This window comes from Pristiophorus japonicus, chromosome 12, assembly GCF_044704955.1.
Source record: "Pristiophorus japonicus isolate sPriJap1 chromosome 12, sPriJap1.hap1, whole genome shotgun sequence".
Classification (NCBI taxonomy): Eukaryota; Metazoa; Chordata; class Chondrichthyes; family Pristiophoridae; genus Pristiophorus; species Pristiophorus japonicus.
The window spans coordinates 28,960,999-28,981,783 of record NC_091988.1 but is presented as its reverse complement, the minus strand read 5'-3'; the positions used below and the strand labels follow the sequence as shown (position 1 = coordinate 28,981,783).

Genomic DNA, 20,785 nt, shown 5'->3' with positions numbered 1-20,785 from the left:
GCTTGAGGTCATGACCGCCTGGCTGATGCCGATGACCTTCTGCAGAGTGACGGTGGTTTCGGCAGACAGTAGCCTGTGAAGAAGAGCCTGCCTCATGACCGATACCAATTACGAAGGCGTCCTGCAACGCATCGGCGAGGGATGCACCAAATTCACACGGTCCTGCCAGCCTCCTGAGGTCGGCAGCTTACGTCGCAATTTCCTGGCCCTCAGGGCGGCAGTGTGTATAAAATCGATGCCTGGCCATGAGGATGCTCTCCTTTGGTTTGAATTGGGCCCAAATTAGCACTTTCAGCTCCTCGTATGACTTGGTCGTTGTTTTCTCTGGTGCAAGCAAGTCCCTGACGAGACCGTCGACCGTGGGCCCACAACTGGTCAACAGGATAGCTCTGCGCTTATCTGCCAGCATGGTCGGATCATCGCCTACCAGGTCGTTTGCTATGAAATATTGGTCGAACCGTGCCGTAAAGGCTTACCAATCTTCACCCTCTGAGAACTTTTCGAATGTACCAACATTAGTCATTTTTACGTGAAAGTTCGTAATCTCGTCGCCAGTTGTTATGTCTTTAATACTCTTATGAATGATTCCACGAGTTCTAGTATTGTACTTAAGCTGTTGTGACCTTAGTTCCATTTATTGTAACTCCAGAGTGAGGCACAAGCATGGTGGGCAGCCTTTTATACTGGGCCCTGCACACCTATGCAGGTGACCCTCAGGTCTCCCACCGCAGTGCCCTCTGGTGGCACACCTTGTGACTATACAGTTAGTATACATGGTCTACATACATGACAAATACCACATCCACTCTAACACACTTCTCTGTTTTAAATTTCCAAATCTTTACTGGAATACCTTATCTAATATTAACAATTAGACTATGAAGAGACCATGGGCCTGACTTTGGTGCTTACCGATGGTCCACCAAGTTCCCAGTGGTATCCTGGCGGTCCGTCGTTTTTCACCGTCGGCATACCGCTGAGACGCAAGGCCTCAACTTTGGTCGTCTTCTTTTCGGCGGTCTACCAACATTGTGCGAGTGTTGCGCAGCGAGCGGTCTCGCACGATGGAGTTGAGCCGGAGAAAGGCTTTCCTCGATCGACGGTATAGCGGCGCATTGTGCATGCACAAATGTTTTTTTTCTCCAAACTTGTATTTCGCCACGATTTCGGGGTTCAAGGATCACCTGCGCTTGCGCAGAGAGTGGCAGTGAGGAGAGACAGTGAGAAGGAGCAGTGAGACACTCGAAGGCTGCTGTTTTGTTTATTAATATAATCATAATAATTCAGTGTTCTCCTCCAAATGGTGCTGCTTCTCTCTGGTGTTCCCGATTTTTCACGATTTCTCACCATTTTTAAATAAACAAAATAACCTCCAGAAATCCTTCTTTCCCTCCAAAAAGCCTTCTTCCCTTTAAACTTGACTTTTTTCCTGTGAATATAACTGCAGTGCTTTGCTTCAATGCTCCTGCTGATCTCCAAATGCTGCTGCTTCTCGCGAGTCTAAATGAATGCACCACACACTACTGCCCACTTTACTCAGCATAAAAGCCCGTTTTCCTGAATGGTATGCTTCAGGGTGGTACGTCGGCGGTGAGTGACCAATGTTGGAGTTTTCGGCGATATATTGGGTCTTCAGTGTCGGCGGACGGTGCGCATACCGCTCGGCGGTATGTCAGTCACCAAAGTCGCGCCGGGTGGTGTCGGTGGTACGCAGCTGTTTTTCCGGGCGTTAGTGGGCAGTATATCCACCAAAGTCGGGCCCCTTCAGTTCATTCGGTTTAAAAAGTACCAGATTTTGATTTTCTTTTACATATTATCTTTCAAATTGCACAAATTGTCTCTCATATAAAGCACAAGTGTAGAAGAGGAATTTTCCCGATTCATGGTATTTTTATAATAATCTTTCAAATAATGCAGAAAATATACCAGAGTATGAATTGTGGAAATTAATTTGATCTCCCAAAATTCAATCAACGAATAGAAAGTGCTTTCAATTAAAAAAAATTGGTTGAACCTCAAAATTGTTACTTTTTAGTTTGAACAAGTTATTTTGTTTCATTTATATTCATACAAGGAATTCACAATGGAAAAAAAAACTTGCAACACTAAGCAACCATTGCAATGATTTTTATGAGGCATAGCGAGACTTTAAGTCTGGTTTATTTACAGCAATTAAAATTGAGGCGACACCATAAATATCACTACCACCTTCTGGTGCTTCAGGTAACAACCGTAGCATTGCAATATATTTCTGTTTCCTACTGCTTAGAAATTGAAGTTGTACTATTTACTGAGATAAACTACTCATAAACCTGTTTTAAGTGCAATTTACATTTAATTTTCATGCATAACCCTGCAGAAATAGTTGCTTAGATAGTTACTAATATGTTCCTTAGACATCTCATGTATAATACATTATTAAACATTGATAATAAATACACCCATTTGGAGAGTTTTCAGTTTAATACATTATTAAACATTGATAATAAATACACCCATTTGGAGAGTTTTCAGTTGATTGACAACTTCAAAGTTCAGCTTCATCTTTCACATCTGTATAGTATTTTTCACTATTGGGAGAGGCAAGGACAAGGACAAGCTGCCAGGTCCTAGTCAGACAGATAGAGATAGCGATGTGCAACAACTTGTATTTATATAGCACCTTTAACATAATGAAACATCCCAAGGCACTTCACAGGAAGTTAATGCGATAAAAATTTGACACCGAGCCACATAAGTAGAAATTTGCGCACGTGACAAAGAGGTATGTTTTAAGGAGAGTCTTGAAGGAGGAAAGAGAGGTAGAGAGGCGGAGAGGTTTAGGCAGGGAGTTCCAGAGCTTGGGGACTAGGCAACAGAAGGCACGACCACCAATGGTTGATCGATTACAATCAGAGATGCTCAGGATGGTAGAATTAGAGGAGCGCAGACATCCCTGGGGGTTGTGGGGCTGGAGGAGATTACAGAGATAGGGAGGGGTGAGGCCATGGAGGGATTTGAAAATAAGGTTGAGAATTTTGAAATTGAGGCATTCCTTAACCGGAAGCCAGTGTAGGTCAGCGAGCACAGGGATGATGGGTGAGCGGGACTTGGTGCGAGATAGGACACGGGTAGTCGAGGTTTGGAACACTTCTCGTTTATGTAGGGTAGAATGTGGGAGGCCAGCTAGGAGAGCGTTGGAATAGTCAAGTCTAGAGGTAAGAAAGGCATGGATGAGGGCTTCAGCAGCGGATGAGCTGAGGCAAGGGCGTAGACGTGCATTGTTACAGAGGTGGAAATAGGTGGTCTTAGTTATGCTGCGGATATGTGGTCGAAAGCTCATTTTGGCTCATTTCAAGGTAGCGAACAGTCTGGTTCAGCCTCAGACAGGAGTTGGGGGGAGGGATGGAGTCAGTGCAAGCATATATAGGTTTTATGGATGAAAATCTCTAGTTTACTTCTGCCAAAATACATGTTTATAGATTTGCCGAAACAATTTGATACTAAAGAACATAAAATTGTAGAAACACAAAAAGTCCAGTTAGTCCATTCAGCTTACTCTGCCATCTAATTCATGTGTAAGGAATCAATCTGACCTGTTTCCTTTGAATGCTCCAATGTATTTACTACATAAAGTGTACTTCAAATGATGATTATCCCGAGTAGGAAAGTTATATTTTTTAAATGATAGTTTGTGGCTGATTTAGTTTTTCACATTGTCCTTTATCTTTCCTTTCTTCATCTCTGAACTTTAGGAAACAGAATACTTCTATATATCTGCAGTGAAAGTTAACTTCTACCCCTTTTGACTATGCTCCAGTATTTTTTTTCCAGTTCGAATAGATCAAATTTCCTGATCCTCTCTTCAAAACTCAATTACCTAAAATATGAAATTCACAAATGGGCACAATATTACAAAGGTTTCACTAAGTCTTTATTGCTCCCATTTTCTCTCAAACTTGTATTTTATGGATCTATTTTATGCCTAACATTTTATTTGACTATTTCTTTGCTATAACCTTTCACAAAAATAATTGAACGGGAATTTCACAATTATATAATCACAATAATACAGTAAATCTATGTATAATTAGAAGTCAAGTCCAACAGAAGGTGAATAACAATAATATGCACTGAATTGGAGTAATAAAAGTCTTGAATTGACTGAGAAAAATAACATCACAGAACATAATGAGCATGTAGTACACACATATTAAATTATCAAAATAAACTGATATTCCAAAGGCTTTTTCATATAATAAATCTGGAGTTCACCATTTTTGCTTCTAAATTTAAATTTATTTTGATAATAAGGAAACAAAAAGAACAGAACTGGTTGCAGCAGCAGTTTAGGCATTGTCCTTTTACTCCTGGTGGTTGGGTTTAAAAATGAGCCAGGTTGATGGCATAAAAATATCCTCTTTGCTTGTTGCTGATATAAGATACAGAAAGCATTTCCCATTTTCCAGCAGAAACATCTTGATAAGCACAGGAATTAAAAAAAATATATAAAACATAAAAAATAAAATTGTAGAAACACAAAAAGTTCAGTTAGTCCATTCAGCTTACTCTGCCATCTAATTAATGTGTAAGGAATCAATCTGACCTGTTTCCTTTGAATGCTCCAATGTATTTACTACATAAAGTGTACTTCAAATGATGATTATCCCGAGTAGGAAAGTTATATTTTTTTAAATGATAGTTTGTGGCTGATTTAGTTTTTCACATTGTCCTTTATCTTTCCTTTCTTCATCTCTGAACTTTAGGAAACAGAATACTTCTATATATCTGCAGTGAAAGTTAACTTCTACCCCTTAAATAAAGAAAACCCATCCCGAATCAATTCAGACATTAAGAAATATAGTACAGCTAAGTTTAAAATCAGAAAAACTTACACAAGTCTCTGTGGTTAGTCTTGGGTCCTCCTTTGGGATTTCTTTTAAGGATCTTTTTACCATTGAGGTCCTGGATTGGCTAGCTTGTCCATCTTTCTCCTTTATCATGTTTGGTGTAGAATCTGGAGCATCTACTCTGATGGGAGATCTGCTTTGGACTGGAGTGATACTGCTGTGAAATTTTTCTGTATCTGTTTTGATCAGTGTAGGAAGAGGAGTTCTTTTTAAGGTTTGCTCTACTGAAGCAGTTTTTATTGCTCTTTCAGAGGATACAGACGGTGAACTCTGGGATACATGGTTGACCAGCGAGGCTTCAGAGCTACTTGAACTTGTCCTGGCACCCGAGGGTCGTCTGGTAATTCTATTCAGCAAATCATCCTTAGGTTTGAAAAATAATTTTGTTAATTGTTGTAAAATGTTGATCAGAAATGAAATTTGCACACATGTAATAAGGAAATAATTACTGCATGAAATATTAATGAATATAAGTAATAACATCCCTTCCTGGATCCCCATGCTAGCTGATAATGTAAATGGATCCCACTACTTAGATAATGACCCCATTCCTTTCAAATCTGCCATCATTACACACCTCCTCAAAAAAAACACTCTTAGCCCTCTGACCTTGCAAATTATTGCCCCATCTCCAATCTCCCTTTCCTCTCCAAAGTCCTTGAATGTGTTGAAATCCTGGTCATCTTTCCATCAACTTTTCACCCCGGCACAGCACTGACATCTTGTGACTGTTAACCTGGAGCATTTTCATTTTTCGTCCTTCACAATCTCTCTGCAGCCTTCGACATGTTCAATCACCCTATCCTCCTCCAATACTCTGCTCCATTGTCTAGCTCAGTGGAACTGCCCTTGTTAGATTCCACTCTTACCTATCAAATTGGAACAAGAGCACCTGATGCAAAGACATCTCTTTCTTTCCACGTACTATTGCCTCTGCAGTCACCGAAGAATCTATTCTTGGCCCCTCGCATTTAAATTTTGCCCCTTGGTTTTATTGTCCAAAGATATTGGCCTTGAAATTCCGGCCTCCTCGGGTCCGTACGGACTCGGGAAGGCATCGGAAAAGCCGGTTTTCGGCGGGTAATGCAATGTGCATGCGCTGAAAACCGGCTTTTCCGATCTATCAAGTTCCTGGCTTGACAGATGGCCGCATCTCGGGAACGAGGACATTCCCACGGCAGAGATTGGGCTATTTGCCCATCTCTTGCCCAGCGAATGTCCTTAAAACTCTTGGGCCTGGTAAAAACAGGCGCATAGTCTACTTTTAACAGTGTAAGAGTTTAAAAAAATATTAAAATAAAATTTAAAAATACATATTTATGTTAAAAACCCTGCCCACTCAGGTAATTTTATTTTAAACCATAATTAAACTTTTTTAAAAATCAGCAAATTTTTTTTCAAAAACATTTCTATCAACTTTAATTTCTATCATGTATTTATATGAAGTGTTTTTTTTAATGTTTTATGTAGTGTTTGGGTGTTTGGGGGTGTTTCTCATTCATAGTAATAGGATTTTCAGACTTACAAAACTCCTATAACTATGAATGAGAAAATACTTTACCGTGATTGGGCGTTTAGGCCCACGTGACTCCTATGGACGTCCCAATGTGAACGCACTCCGTTGCGCAAGAAGAGGAGGCCTCAAGTCCGGGATCTCTGGCGAGCATTCAACCAAAAGTTAAGTGTGCATCTTTTGTCCTATTTTTAGTCGAACGCCCGTGGGAAGAAGAAACCGGGATTTCAGGGCCAAGGTTTCAGCTTCTAGATGCACACGTTTGTCATTTAGCTCTACCTCTTCGCCACCTGCCTCGACCCCATCACTGCCTCTGTGCTGTCAGATTGCTTGTCTCTAGTCTCGGATGAGTTGGAATTTCCTCTCGTTAAATGTTGGGACAAATGAAGGCATCACCACTGTCATGTATGTACTTTTGGGATCACTAGCCACCAGATGGCGTCACTATTGGAGGCCATTGGGCTGCACGCGCGTGTCTGCAGTCCAAGTGTAAAAGGCCAGCCATTTTGTATATTAATCACTTTGGGCCTTAATAAAGCAGGGTCATACCTCTTGGAGTTAAACAGTATTCAGTCTAACAGTTATTGCATACACAACAACCACAAAAGCCATATCCTTGCCACTGATTGCATCTCCCTCCCCAGCCACTGTCACATGTTTTACCAAAATGTTCACAACCTTGGCATCCTGTTTGACGCTGAGCTTCTGACTCCATATCCTCTCCATCACAAAGACTCCACCTTTCATCTCTGTAACGTCACCCTGCCTCCATCCCTTCTTGCAGTCCATCTGCTCGGAGACACTCATCCATGCCTATGTTATGTCTAGACTCGAATATTCCAGCCATGATCTTGTTGAATGGCGGAGGAGGCTCGAAGGGCCAAATGGTCTACTCCAGCTCTTATTTCTTATGCTCTCCTTGCCAGCCACGCATCCCCAGACTCTGCAATCTTCAGCTCATCCAAAACTGCTGCCATATCACATTCCGCACCAACAGCTCCTCACCCATCACTCCTATCCTTGCTGATCTATTTTGGCTCCCGCTCTCCTAAAGTCTCATTTAAAATTCTTACCCTCATGATTAGTTCTCTTCATGGCTCTGTCCCTCCCTATCTCTGTAACCTCCTCCACCCCTAAACTCCTCCCAGACCTCTCCATTCCTTCAACTCTGGCCTATCTTCCTTCATCCCATCATTGGCAGCTGTGCCTTCCACCCGCTCAGCCCCAAGGTGAGACAGAATTAATAAATGATCTTGCAGTAAAGAATCCTCTAGAAATGAATGACCATAACATGATTGAATTTCAAATTCAGCTGGAGGGTGAGAAAGCTGGTTCTCAAATCAGTGTCCTAAGCTTAAATAAAGGAGACTACAAAGGTATGAGGGCAGAGTTGGCTAAAGTGGACTGGGAAAATAGATTAAAGTATTGAACGGGTGTTAAGCAGTGGCAGACATTTAAGGAGATATTTCATAACTCGCAACAGAAATATATCCCAAGAAGGAAAGACTGTAGGAGAAGGGATAACCATCCGTGGCTAACTAAGGGAATAAGGGATGGTATCAAATTGAAAACAAGGGCATACAATGTGGCCAAGACTAGTGGGATGCCAGAGGATTAGGAAACTTTTAAAAGCAGCAAAGAACGACTAATAAAATGATAGAGAGGGAAGATAGATTATGAAAGTAAATTAGCACGAAATATAAAAACAGATAGTAAGAGTTTCTACAGGTACATAAAAAAGAAAAGAGTGGCTAAAGTAAATGTTGGTCCCCTGGAGGATGAGACTGGGGAATTAATAATGGAGAAAAGGGAAATGGCAGAAACGTTGAATAAATATTTTGTATGGTAGAAGACACTAAAAACATCCCAATAGTGGATAATCAAGGGGCTATAGGGAGGGAGGAACTTAATACAATCACTATCACTAATGAAGTAGTACTCGATAAAATAATGGAACTAAAGGTGAACAAGTCCCCTGATTGCTTATATCCTAGGATCTTAAAAGAGGTGGCTGCAGAGATAGTGGACGCATTGGTTATAATCTACCAAAATTCTCTGGATTCTGGGCTGTTCCAGCGGATTGGAAAACCACAAATGTAATGCTCTTATTTTAAAAAGGAGGCAAACAAAAAGCAGGAAACTATAGACCAGTTAGCCTAACATCTGTCGTTGGGAATATGCTGGAGTCCATTATTAAGGAAACAGTAGCGGGACATTTGGAAAAGCATAATCCAATCAAGCAAGGTCAGCATGGTTTTATGAAAGGGAAATCATGTTTGGCAAATTTGCTGGAGTTCTTTGAGGATGTAATGAGCAGGGTGGATAAGGGGGCACCAGTGGATGTGGTGTATTTGGATTTCCAGAAGGCATTCGATAAGGTGCCACGTAAAAGGTTACTGCACAAGATAAAAGTTGACGGGGTTGGGGGTAATATATTAGCATGGATAGAGGATTGGCTAACTAACAGAAAACAGAGAGTCGGGATAAATGGGTCATTTTCCGGTTGGCAAACAGTGACTAGTGGGGTGCCGCAGGGATCAGTGCTGGGTCCTCAACTATTTACAATCTATATTAATGACTTGGATGAAGGGACCAAGTGCAAGTTTGCTGATGATACAAAGATGGGTGGGAAAGCAAATTGTGAGGAGGACACAAAAATCTGCAAAGGGATATAGATAGGCTAAGCGAGTGGGCAAAAATTTGGCAGATGGAGTATAATGTGGGAAAATGTGAGGTTATCCACTTTGGCAGAAAAAATAGAAAAGCAAATTACAATTTAAATGGTGAAAAATTGCAAAGTGTTGCAGTACAGAGGGACCTGGGGGTCCTTGTGCATGAAACATAAAACGTTAGTGTGCAGGTACAGCAAGTAATCAGGAAGGCAAATGGAATGTTGAACCTTTATTGCAAGGGGGATAGAGTATAAAAGCAGAGAAGTCCTGCTGCAACTGTACAGGGTATTGGTAAGGCCACACCTAGAGTACTGGGTATAGTTTTGGTCTCCGTATTTAAGGAAGGATATACCTGCATTGGAGGTTGTTCAGAGAAGGTTCACTAGGTTGATTCCGGAGATGAGGGTTTGACTTATGAAGATAGGTTGAGTAGGTTGGGCCTATACACATTGGAGTTCAGAAGAATGAGGGGTGATCTTATCGAAACATATAAGATAATGAGGAGGCTCGACAAAGTGGATGCAGAAAGGATATTTCCACTCATGGGGGAAACTAAAACTAGGGGACATAATCTCAGAATAAGGGGCCGCCCATTTAAAACTGAGATGAGGAGGAATTTCTTCTCAAAGGGTTGTATATCTATGGAATTCTCAGCCCCAGAGAGCTGTGGAGTCTGGGTCATTGAATATATTTAAGGCGGAGATGGACAGATTTTTGAGCGATAAGGGAGTAAAGGGTTATGGGGAGCGGGAAGGGATGTGGAGCTGAGTCCATGATCAGATCAGCCATGATCTTATTGAACGGCAGAGAAGGTTCGATGGGCCAAATGGTCTACTCCTGCTCCTATTTCTCATGTTCTTATGTAAGGTATGGGATTTCAGACCTAAACCACACGTCCTCGCCACTTCCCTCTTCCCCTTTAAGGCCCTCCTTAAAACCCAACTCTTTGGCCAGGCTTTTGATCATCTCTCCCAATAGCTCCTTCTTTGGCTCAGCATTCATTTTCATCTGATTATGCCTCTCAGAGGCACGTTTGACCATTTTTCTATGTTAAAGGCAGTACTGTATATAAATGTAAATTGTTGTTATTGCTGCTTTTTGTCATAAAAATCACATTCTCAGTTATTGCATGTTTCAAAAACATGCATTTCGGTGTTTTTGTTAGCCATTCATTATTCTTTATGAAAAACAGGTATTTTGCATGATTTTATTTTGAAAAACGATGTCAGCCCTCTGCAGCTTATTTTAAAATCCCTGTAGATTCCATTTTTGACAATTCCATCAAAATTACCTTTAAGTGGCAGGAACTATTCAGCTGCTTAATGTAGAATCCAATTTTTTTGAAATTATCTAATGACTTTCTATGTTGTTGGATAACATCTGATTAGATTATGCATTTCAAATGTCATTCATGTTTCGGAAAAGCATATGAATCCCTGAAGCCATCATTAATGAAATCAGATGCGCTGATGTCACCACAAATAACTACGCAACACAGCAATGCTGTCTTCATCTGTTATCATCTAACCATATTTAAATAGATATTCAAACTGCATGACCGCACTATTTTTAAAATCAATAGTACGTGTCAAAAATACAGAAATTGTATTTTTAATCCAGTTAATTTTTGAGGTATTAAAATAGACAGTTTGCAAAATCAATTTTAAAGTGATCACTTTTTACTTTTATGTTGCGCATGTCAATCATGAAAGCACTGCACTAAAAAAAACATATTTTCCCACCCGCCCTGCCACCATACATGCCCGCTGACCCCCCAGAATATTCCCCCTTAGTGTCTAAGTACCCTGGTTTGAAAACTCAGAAATTCAGATTAAATATTTAAACCCATGATTTGTGTGAACAGTACCAAGTGTTCCTGTAAATCATGGGTTTCAAACTAAGGTACCTAGACACCTAGGTTGGGACCTGCTGTAAAACTGCCGCCACACACCTTTGCCATATGTCGGGTCTGTCAGCGTTGAACAGACCTGACACGTAGTGGTGGGGGAGGCAATTCAAGTCATTATGGCCTTGTTAACAGCCCATTAATAAGTATTTTGAGCTCACCTTTACATTTTAAAAGGTCGCCCATGCGGTCCATACAGCTCAGGGATCACGTCAGGTAAGGAGGTCAGGAGCTGTGTAATCATGGAATCGTCTCCTTACTTGACAGCTGCAAGTGTGCTATAAAAGCTCCCATCTCACAGTTGTTCACTTTCCAAGCTCAGAAGCTGTTGCTTACTGCATTTGGAAGACAGACTGAGCTTTATGCAGGTTGTAAGTGTTGTGTCCTTAGATGCTCTAGTAATGACTCCACGAGGCAGTGTGTTGTACTTGAACTGTAGTGACCTTAGTCCTTTATTTGCTAACTCCAGAGCGAGGATCACACCTAGTGGCCTGTCTTTTATACTAGGCCAGGCACACCTGTACAGGTAACCTACAAGTCTCCCACTGCTGTGCCCTCTGGTGGCACACCTTGTGATAGTACAAACAGTAGCCATGGAGGATACATGACATCACTCCCCCCTGAGCCTTTAGTGCAAATCGCCTCTGCATTGACTGTGCTCTGGGCTTAGCTCTGTGTGGGCTCTGTCTGGTTGACCCTTGGCAGGTCACTTCAAGCTTGGGTAAGTGGTTGGTGCAGTAGCATGCTGGTGGTTGCTGTTTGTGTGTGTGTGTGTGTCTGACCACTCCATTCTCCCCCAGCAGCCCCCCCCCCCACCCCCCACATTGATTATGGCGGGGGCTCCTAGCATTCATGTACATTCAAGTTCAGGAAAGTCGGTTTTGCATTATTTTTCTGGTTCCGTGGTGCGACAAGTATGTTAGATGCCTTATTGATGCAGTGACCGGTGCATGAGGACAAGCTAGTTCCGGAGCTGCTGGGTTCTGTCCCTGCAGTCTGGTGGCGGCTCAGTGCCCGGTGCTGGCAGTGGGAACCTGGTTGGCCTGCGTAGCCTGCTCGCGGGGCTGTTGCCGTGGTCACTAGCATCGGGACAGTTCACAGATGCCTGTGACCTCCCTGACCTTTCTTTGCGCCCTGGGTCGCTTTTGCTCCCTGAGGAGCTGTCGTCTAGCAGTGCACAGGGAACTGCTGACTCGCTGGCCTGAGCGTCATTCGTTTGGGATCCTGGTTGGTGCCTGTTTCCTTTGGGGGAACTGTGCCGGATGACCCTACATCTACGGGTATGGCCTTGGTGGCGATGGGGTCTGGGGTCTGGGGACTGTGCCTTAGTACAGTCTGCTCCTTCAGGCTCCTGGCAGTTGGTACCAACGGGTGCTTGAGAGGTGGAACCGATCAGGGGCATGGTATCGATACCGGTGCCATTGCCTTGCTGAGGTCGTTTGCTCTGCAGCTCATGTGTGTCAGCTACTTGTGGCCACACTCCATGGTGCATGATTCTGGTCCCCGGGACGTAGGCTACCGCATTGGGTAGCTCGCTGGACTTGTGTGCTCCCGATGGGTGTCTGCCCGCTGCATTGGCTGCATGCAGTTGAAACCCTGCATCGCACAACTTTTCATTACTTATGCTGGACACACTGTGGGTCCGAATGCGGTCGGGCGACTATTTCTCGCTGGTTGTGTGTACACAGTTCAGATCATCAATTACACATTTTACATAATCGCGTGACTTTTCCTCGCTGGTTGTGTATATATAATTCAGATTACCAGCTGCACATTTTACATGATCAATTACACTTTTTTCCTCTGACTTACAATTACTGTTACATTGTTTAAGTGTGTGGAACTGTCCCTTTAATTGTGGTGGGTTGCCAGGCCCCTTTAAGAGGGCCTTGCTTTCTTTACCCCAATCCGCTTCTCCGTTTGGTGCCAAGTGTTGCTCCATCAGCTCTGCACCTCGTGGTCTGGCCGCTGTCATCTTTGTCTTCAGCGCCTCACCTCATGGTTTGGGCGCCATCTTTCCTCCATCCATGATGTCGACTGCGGTGATCCTCTTCTCCCTGGGTTCTACCTCCGAAGCTGGGAAATCGCCTTTGTATTTGATTTTCATCCTCCGGAGTCCTGCCACTGGAGCTTGGAAGGTGCGTTCGGGTCGTCTCAGCTGGATCAACTCCACGCAGTCGTGCTGAGCGGTCTGTGCCTCGGCTGCTGTACTGGTCTGCTCTCCCGTACTGGGTCCACCCTCAGGTGAGGGCTTGCTTTGCCTCTGAGCGCAGGGGGATTTGATCGCTGGAGGGGTGAAGTCTTCCCATTTCCAATGATCTTCTCCATTCACCTTCTGCCAAGCAGTGCTAGTCCATCACCTGCACAATCCACAGAGGTAACTTATGCACCGCGCCATCATAGAGTACCTTTACATTTACGCTACCAACGACTGGGATGATTTCATTGGTGTAGGAGCTCAGCTTTGCCTGAAGCGGGACAAACTCGGGTCATTCAGCTTGAATGTCCCATTGCCTCTCAAAGGCTCCTTGATTCATCTCTGAGTGGCTCGCACCCATGTCCACTTCCATGAAGACTGGAACGCCCTCTATCTCAACTTCCATCTTCAGCGGGGAACATTCGGTGGTGCAGGTAAACATGCTATGTACCTCCCCGTGGGACTGGGCTGCCTCTCTGCCTATTCATAATCCACGCTGGATTCCTGGCCATCTACAGACTCTTCATCGACACAGTGAGTCATATTTCTCTTACACATTCGCTGGAGGTGGCCCTTTGTGCTGCAGCCTTTGCATACATAGTCTTTAAAGCGGCCCTGTGATTCCCTCTGCAACGCCAGCATGGAGCTACTTGGTTAGCCCCCCTCGGCGGACTCAGAGTTAAGGGACTCGGGGGCCTGTTCTCTCTCCCGAGAGGGTTCACGCTCTGCAGTCCAGCCTCTAAATAATGTCACACTGTGCACAGTACCTGGCGGGCTTGAGTCCTGAGGGTGAGTCATCTGCCTAGAGCCACAGGTCGAGGTCATGAATGACTGGCTCACAGAGATGGCCTTCTGCAGTATGACTGTGGTATCGGCCGACAGTAGCTTGTGAAGGCCAATTCCAAGGACAAAAATGTCCCGCAGCGCTTCGTTGAGGTGGGTGCTCGGTGCCACCAGCCTCCTGAGGTCTGCAGCGTACTTCGCGACTTCCTGGCCTTTGGGCAGTCAGTGGGTGTAGTAATGGTGTCTGGCTGTGATGATGCTCTCCTTGGGCTTGAGTTGCTCATGGATCAGGGTTACGAGCTCCTTGTATGACTTGGTCGTTGTCTTCGCTGGTGCCAGCAAGTCCCTGACGAGGCCCACAACTGGTAAGCAAGATTGCTCGGCGCTTATCAGCCAGTTTGGTCGGGTCATCTCCTGCCAGGTCGTTTGCTGTGAAGAAATGGTTGAGCCTCTCCACAAAGGTGTCCCAATCATCACCATCGGCGAACTGCTGCAACGTACCAAGGGTAGCCTTTTCCGCGTGAAAGTTCGTAATCTCATCGGCAATTGTTGTGTCCTTAGATGCTCTAGTAATGACTCCATGAGGCATTGTGTTATACTTGAACTGCAGTGACATTAGTCCTTTATTAGTTAACTCCAGAGTGAGGATCACACCTGGTGGCCTGCCTTTTATACTAGGCCAGGCACACCTGTGCAGGTAACCTACAAGTCTCCCACTCTTCTTTAGAGTGAAGTGAGTAATCTACAGGGGACAATCAGATTACACATTTTTATTTGAACAGTAGATTAATCAGTTTCTGAAAGAAAAAGGTAGGTTACCATTTCCGGTTGGGTCTTAGAAATTTATGATGAAGCATCACACTTGAATATTACAACTTCTTTTAAGTCAAATGCTGATTAACCTACTGTGAATTTCCAGATTCACTGTTTTTATTTCAGATTTCCAATCTCCATGGTTTTTCTTTTTGTATCAATTTTTAAAAGAGTTTTGGACCAGTCATAACATATTCATATAACTACTTCTTTCAATGTTGTGCCCACTAAAAATCTATAATAGTCTAGCACAAATTAGAAAGTTGATTACTGCCAAAAATATTGATCAATTTTGCAAGAATAATTGCTCTTTAATGCATATATTCTGACAATGAGAATGATTTCCCTATGGAACTGGCTGTGCCATGACTGAACAAAACTTGACAATGGATGATGCAGATAAACACTTGGATGATAGCTAGAAAAGTGATTGCTCTCCCTGAGCTATTATTCAAAGGTAGGATAAGCTATTGAATATGGAAGGTCATTTAGCAGTTACAAGTAGAGCAATACATGTGGGCATTTCTACTTCCAAGTACTGTTTTTCTTCCTTGCACTGTTGAAAACCAGAAAATAGTAATGTAAATAAATCATGATGCTAGCATTTATTAGGCTTTGTGAAAATCTGTACTGTTTAATAAGTTTTCAATTATATATTTAATGAAGCATTTCCCCACAAAACAGGTAACATGTTTGTGACATGTTTTGCATCATGGATGTAAGAATTCTGTGGCATCAATTCCCACCACAAAGCAAGTTGAAAGTAGCAATGTTGCTGAAACACAATCTTCTGTGAGTGAAGTCTTGGAGCATTAAGAACATAAGAACATAAGAAATAGGAGCAGGGGTAGGTCATACGGCCCCTCGAGCTTGCTCTGCCATTTAATATGATCATTCCCCATAACCCCGCCCGTTCCCCATAACCCCTTATTCCCTTATCGGTTAAGAAACTGTCTATCTCTGTCTTAAATTTATTCAATGACCCAGCTTCCACAGCTCTCTGAGGCAGCGAATTCCACAGATTTACAACCCTCGGTGAAGAAATTCCTCCTCATCTCAGTTTTAAATGGGCGGCCCCTTAGTCTAAGATTATGTCCCCTAGTTCTAGTCTCCCCTATCAATGGAAACATCCCCTATGCATCCACCTTGTCAAGCCCCTTCATAATCTTATACGTTTTGATAAGATCACCTCTCATTCTTCTGAATTCCAATGAGTAGAGGCATAACCTACTCAACCTTTCCTCGTAAGTCATCGGGTGCAATGACCACTCACAAACTGCTTTGGATGGAAAGGGATATAAAAAAAGTAAATATAATTTTGTTTGTGATTTGTCACAGGAAATGTTATCAGTTTGGACCTGACTAATACAAATACAACTGTTGTGGCTTTATTCCCTTAAAACAAAATACCACTGCAACAATATTACTTGTGGAACTGTACAAGCCATATTCAACTGAAGGCTTTGTATCCTGTCAAACATCCTACATTCTAGTTTGAGCATTAGCACATCAGCTGCTGTCCATGGAGAAATGACTTGTACTGGTCCACAAGAGGTTCAAATGGATGGTAGCTATTGGCTGTTATTTGCACCAATAGCAATACAAATGCCCCAATCAAAAAGTAGGATGAGTTACAATGGTTTAATTCGTGCCAATTTGCAGAGCTGGGGCAGGAATTTTAAATTTGCTCCCATGTGATGTGGAAACTGCATGGATCTATGTAGTTTTAAGATGTTACATTTCCAGCACAAACTCAAGAGTCATTATACCCTTCCTCTCCAAGGCCTTTGCCCCACATTGACTGAAAACACCTTCGGCCAGCAGTACTCTAAAGTAACATGTTGTTAAATCCAGATTTATTAAAAACATACCAGAGAATCATCCATATTTGCCAATTTTGAAAACTGACACTCACCATGTAAAACAAAAATACCACTAACATCATAAATACTTTAGAAATTGCACTGAGCGACTATGCTGTCAAGATAATTACAGCAGAAAGAGGAAACACCCACGCGCGTATGTCTTGGTACTACAGAGGGAGCTTACCTCTACCAGTCCTCGACATTAGAATCAATGCAGTTACACCTGCACAAAGGAATAACTGTGATCGATAATAGCTGCTGAATACTGAAATTCAAGGAGCTGAGGTGTGCAGATATGCAGAACAGCTTCATTACTTTAAATCTGTTGAAAGTGTTTTTTTCCCCCAAGAAGGGAAAATTGAGCCACATACATTTCTTAACTTATTTCTATTTTGTATCCAATATTTTTCAAAAACAACATAAATGGGTCAGACAAAAGCAAAATACTGCGGATGATGGAAATCTGAAATAAAAACAGAAAATGCTGGAAATACTCAGCATCTGTGGAGAGAGAAAAACAGAGTTAACGTTTCAGGTCGATAACTTTTTGTCAGAACTGGAAAAAGTTAGAGGTGTAACAGATTTTAAGCAAGTGCAGATGCAGGGCAAGGGAGGAAAGAACAAAAGGGACGGTCTGTGATAGGGTGGAAGGCAAGAGTGATTAAATGAAGGTATGAAAGTACAAAGCAAAAGGAGATAGTAAACGGGACAAGAAACAAAAATGAGTCTAGAAGAGGTGTAAATGCGAATGGCAGAATTGTCAACAGCTACCATGTGGAAATAAAACAGGCAGAGGTTATAAGTTTGAAATTGTTAAACTCAACGTTGAGTCCAGAAGGCTGTAGAGTGCCTAATCGAAAGATGTGGTGCTATTCCTGGAGCTTACGTTGAGCTTCATTGCAATAATTTAAGAGGCCGAAAACGGTGAGGTCAGAGAGGGAGTGGAGCGGAGAATTAAAGTGACAGGCGACCAAAAGCTTACGGATTGAACGGAGGTGTTCCGCAAAGCGGTCACCCAATCTACGTTTGGTCTCCCCAATGTAGAGGAGACTGCATAGTGATCAGTGAATACAGTATACCAAATTGCAAGAACTATAAGTAAATCACTGTTTCATGTGGAAGGAGTGTTTGGTGCCCTGGACAGCGTGAAGGAAGGAGGCAGATGTTACATCTACTGCGCCTGCACGGAAAGGTGCCGTGGGAAGGGGACGGTTGAGGACTGGACCAGGGTGTTGCAGAGGGAGTGGTCCCTTCGGAATGGCCGCTGAAGGAGAGGGGAGGAGAAGATGTGTTTGGTGGTGGGTTCACACTGGAAGTGGCGGAGTATTATCCATTAAATGTGGAGGCTGGTGAGGCGAAAGAGGAGGACATGGGGAACCCTATTGTGGGTCTGGTAGGCAGAGGAAGGGGTCAGAGCAGAGGTGCGGGAAATGGAACAAACATGGCCAATTTTCACCCTTCCCTCATCTTCACATGGTCCATCTCCGACTATTCCCTTCCCTTCCTCGACTTCCCTGTCTCCATTTCTGAGGATAGGCTAGCAACAAACATCCACTATAAACCCAGTGAGTCCCACAGCTACCTGGACTACCCTTCCTCCCACCCCACTTCCTGTAAGGACTCTATTCGATTCTCCCAGTTTCTCCGTCTCCATCGCATCAGCTCTGACGATGCCACCTTCAATATTAGTGCTTCCGATATGTCTTACTTTTTCCTCAATTGAGGATACCGCTCTACCGTGGTTAACATGTTTTGTGCTCAATAAGGTGAAGAATGTTAATGCTAGAGAATGAAACTTTTCTTATTTTAAGTACCAAGGGCTCAATTTTCTCCAATCCTTTTTTTTGGCGTATTGCAAGAGTTACACCCATTTTATTTTGGCCCCGACTACTCCAAAAACTAACTTGCAAGTTTCCCCGTTCAATTTTTTGAAATTGGCAGTGCTCAGCCTGTCCTTTAGCTTAAGGGGTGGAGCCTAATGTCTGTGCCGAAAAAACTATGTCCCCCCTTTCTGCGCATGTGCGGAAAAAAAAAGACGTTTTTGAAGTGACTGCTATAGTACAGTTCCCGGTCTGCATTCGGCCATTTTTTAAAAGCCAGTTGTGTGTGAGAATTTTAATTCTCATTGGAAAAATCGGAGCTGCAAAATGCAACGTGGCTCAAGGATCATAAATTTCTCACAGGATGAAGTGGAGGCACTGGTTATTGTAACTGAGGCCAGATGGCACGAGCTGGACACCAGCAGAGGTCACATAAAAGTTTGAGGAAATGAGGATACGCTGGAACCAACTTGCAGAAGATAACTGTGCAATGGTGACCACCCAGAGGTCTGGAGGCCAGTGCAAAAAGTGGCAGGACCTTGGTCAAGTAGTTAGTGTAAGTAATATTTTCATTTATTCACTGGAATTACAATTGTAAATGTGATTATCTGTTTGTGTCCCACCCAGCAGAAAGACACCCTCTCTAAAAAGTTATGTTTTCATCTTTGCGGAGGAAGGTGGCACACAACAAAAGGGAATCAATTATTAAGGATGTCATAGCAGTGCATTTGGAAAGAGGTGACATGATAGGTCCAAGTCAGCATGGATTTGTGAAAGGGAAATCATGCTTGATAAATCTTCTGGAATTTTTTGAGGATGTTTCCAGTAGAGTAGACAAGGGAGAACCAGTTGATGTGGTATATTTGGACTTTCAGAAGGCTTTCGACAAGGTCCCACACAAGAGATTAATGTACAAAGTTAAAGCACATGGGATTGGGGGTAGTGTGCTGACATGGATTGAGAACTGGTTGTCAGACAGGAAGCAAAGAGTAGGAGTAAATGGGGACTTTTCAGAATGGCAGGCAGTGACTAGTGGGGTACCGCAAGGTTCTGTGCTGGGGCCCCAGCTGTTTACACTGTACATTCATGATTTAGACGAGGGGATTAAATGTAGTATCTCCAAATTTGCGGATGACACTAAGTTGGGTGGCAGTGTGAGCTGCGAGGAGGATGCTATGAGGCTGCAGAGCGAATTGGATAGGTTAGGTGAGTGGGCAAATGCATGGCAGATGAAGTATAATGTGGATAAATGTGAGGTTATCCACTTTGGTGGTAAAAACAGAGAGACAGACTATTATCTGAATGGTGACAGATTAGGAAAAGGGGAGGTGCAAAGAGACCTGGGTGTCATGGTACTTCAGTCATTGAAGGTTGGCATGCAGGTACAGCAGGCGGTTAAGAAAGCAAATGGCATGTTGGCCTTCATAGCGAGGGGATTTGAGTACAGGGGCAGGGAGGTGTTGCTACAGTTGTACAGGGCCTTGGTGAGGCCACACCTGGAGTATTGTGTACAGTTTTGGTCGCCTAACCTGAGGAAGGACATTCTTGCTATTGAGGGAGTGCAGCGAAGGTTCACCAGACTGATTCCCGGGATGGCGTGACTGATCTATCAAGAAAGACTGGATCAACTGGGCTTGTATTCACTGGAGTTCAGAAGAATGAGAGAGGACCTCATAGAAACGTTTAAAATTCTGACGGGGTTAGACAGGTTAGATGCAGGAAGAATGTTCCCAATGTTGGGGAAGTCCAGAACCAGGGGACACAGTCTAAGGATAAGGGGTAAGCCATTTAGGACCGAGATGAGGAGGAATTTCTTCACCCAGAGAGTGGTGAACCTGTGGAATTCTCTACCACAGAAAGTTGTTGAGGCCAATTCACTAAATATATTCAAAAAGGAGTTAGATGAAGTCCTTACTACTAGGGGAATCAAGGGGTATGGTGAGAAAGCAGGAATGGGGTACTGAAGTTGCATGTTCAGCCATGAACTCATTGAATGGCGGTGCAGGCTAGAAGGGCCAAATGGCCTACTCTTGCACCTATTTTCTATGTTTCTATGTTTCTAACTCGAACAGGAAGAGGCCCGGCAAATTTGCACCCACTGACACCCTTGGAAGACAGGGTCGCTGCTTGGAGAAAAACAACCACCACTGCACAAGCTGGGCCCACACTCGAGGGAGAGGGTAAGTCCTGCAAATTTCGCAGTCTGGCTTTGCTAAATGTTAAGTACTGCATGGGCTAGCCATGCTTCGGTTCATGGGGATGTCTCCGTCAGCTACGCTTCGGTTGATGCAATGTGCTATCATTCATCGCGGTCCTTCAAATGAGAC

At 43.4% G+C, this 20,785-nt stretch overlaps 1 protein-coding gene across 5 annotated transcripts in view; it reads right to left on the bottom strand.

Moving 5' to 3' along the window:
• The window catches only part of cfap20dc (CFAP20 domain containing), a 635,198-nt gene that overhangs the window by 170,453 nt on the left and 443,960 nt on the right, over positions 1 to 20,785 (bottom strand). For 3 of the 5 annotated variants that reach the window (XM_070895235.1, XM_070895233.1, XM_070895234.1), the window contains exon 13: positions 4,875 to 5,252. In XM_070895235.1, coding sequence (XP_070751336.1) covers positions 4,875 to 5,252 — 378 coding nt within the window. Of the gene's footprint in view, positions 1 to 4,269; positions 4,458 to 4,874; positions 5,253 to 20,785 lie in introns of those variants that run through there. The other 2 variants (XM_070895236.1, XR_011596045.1) reach the window with 2 other exon arrangements.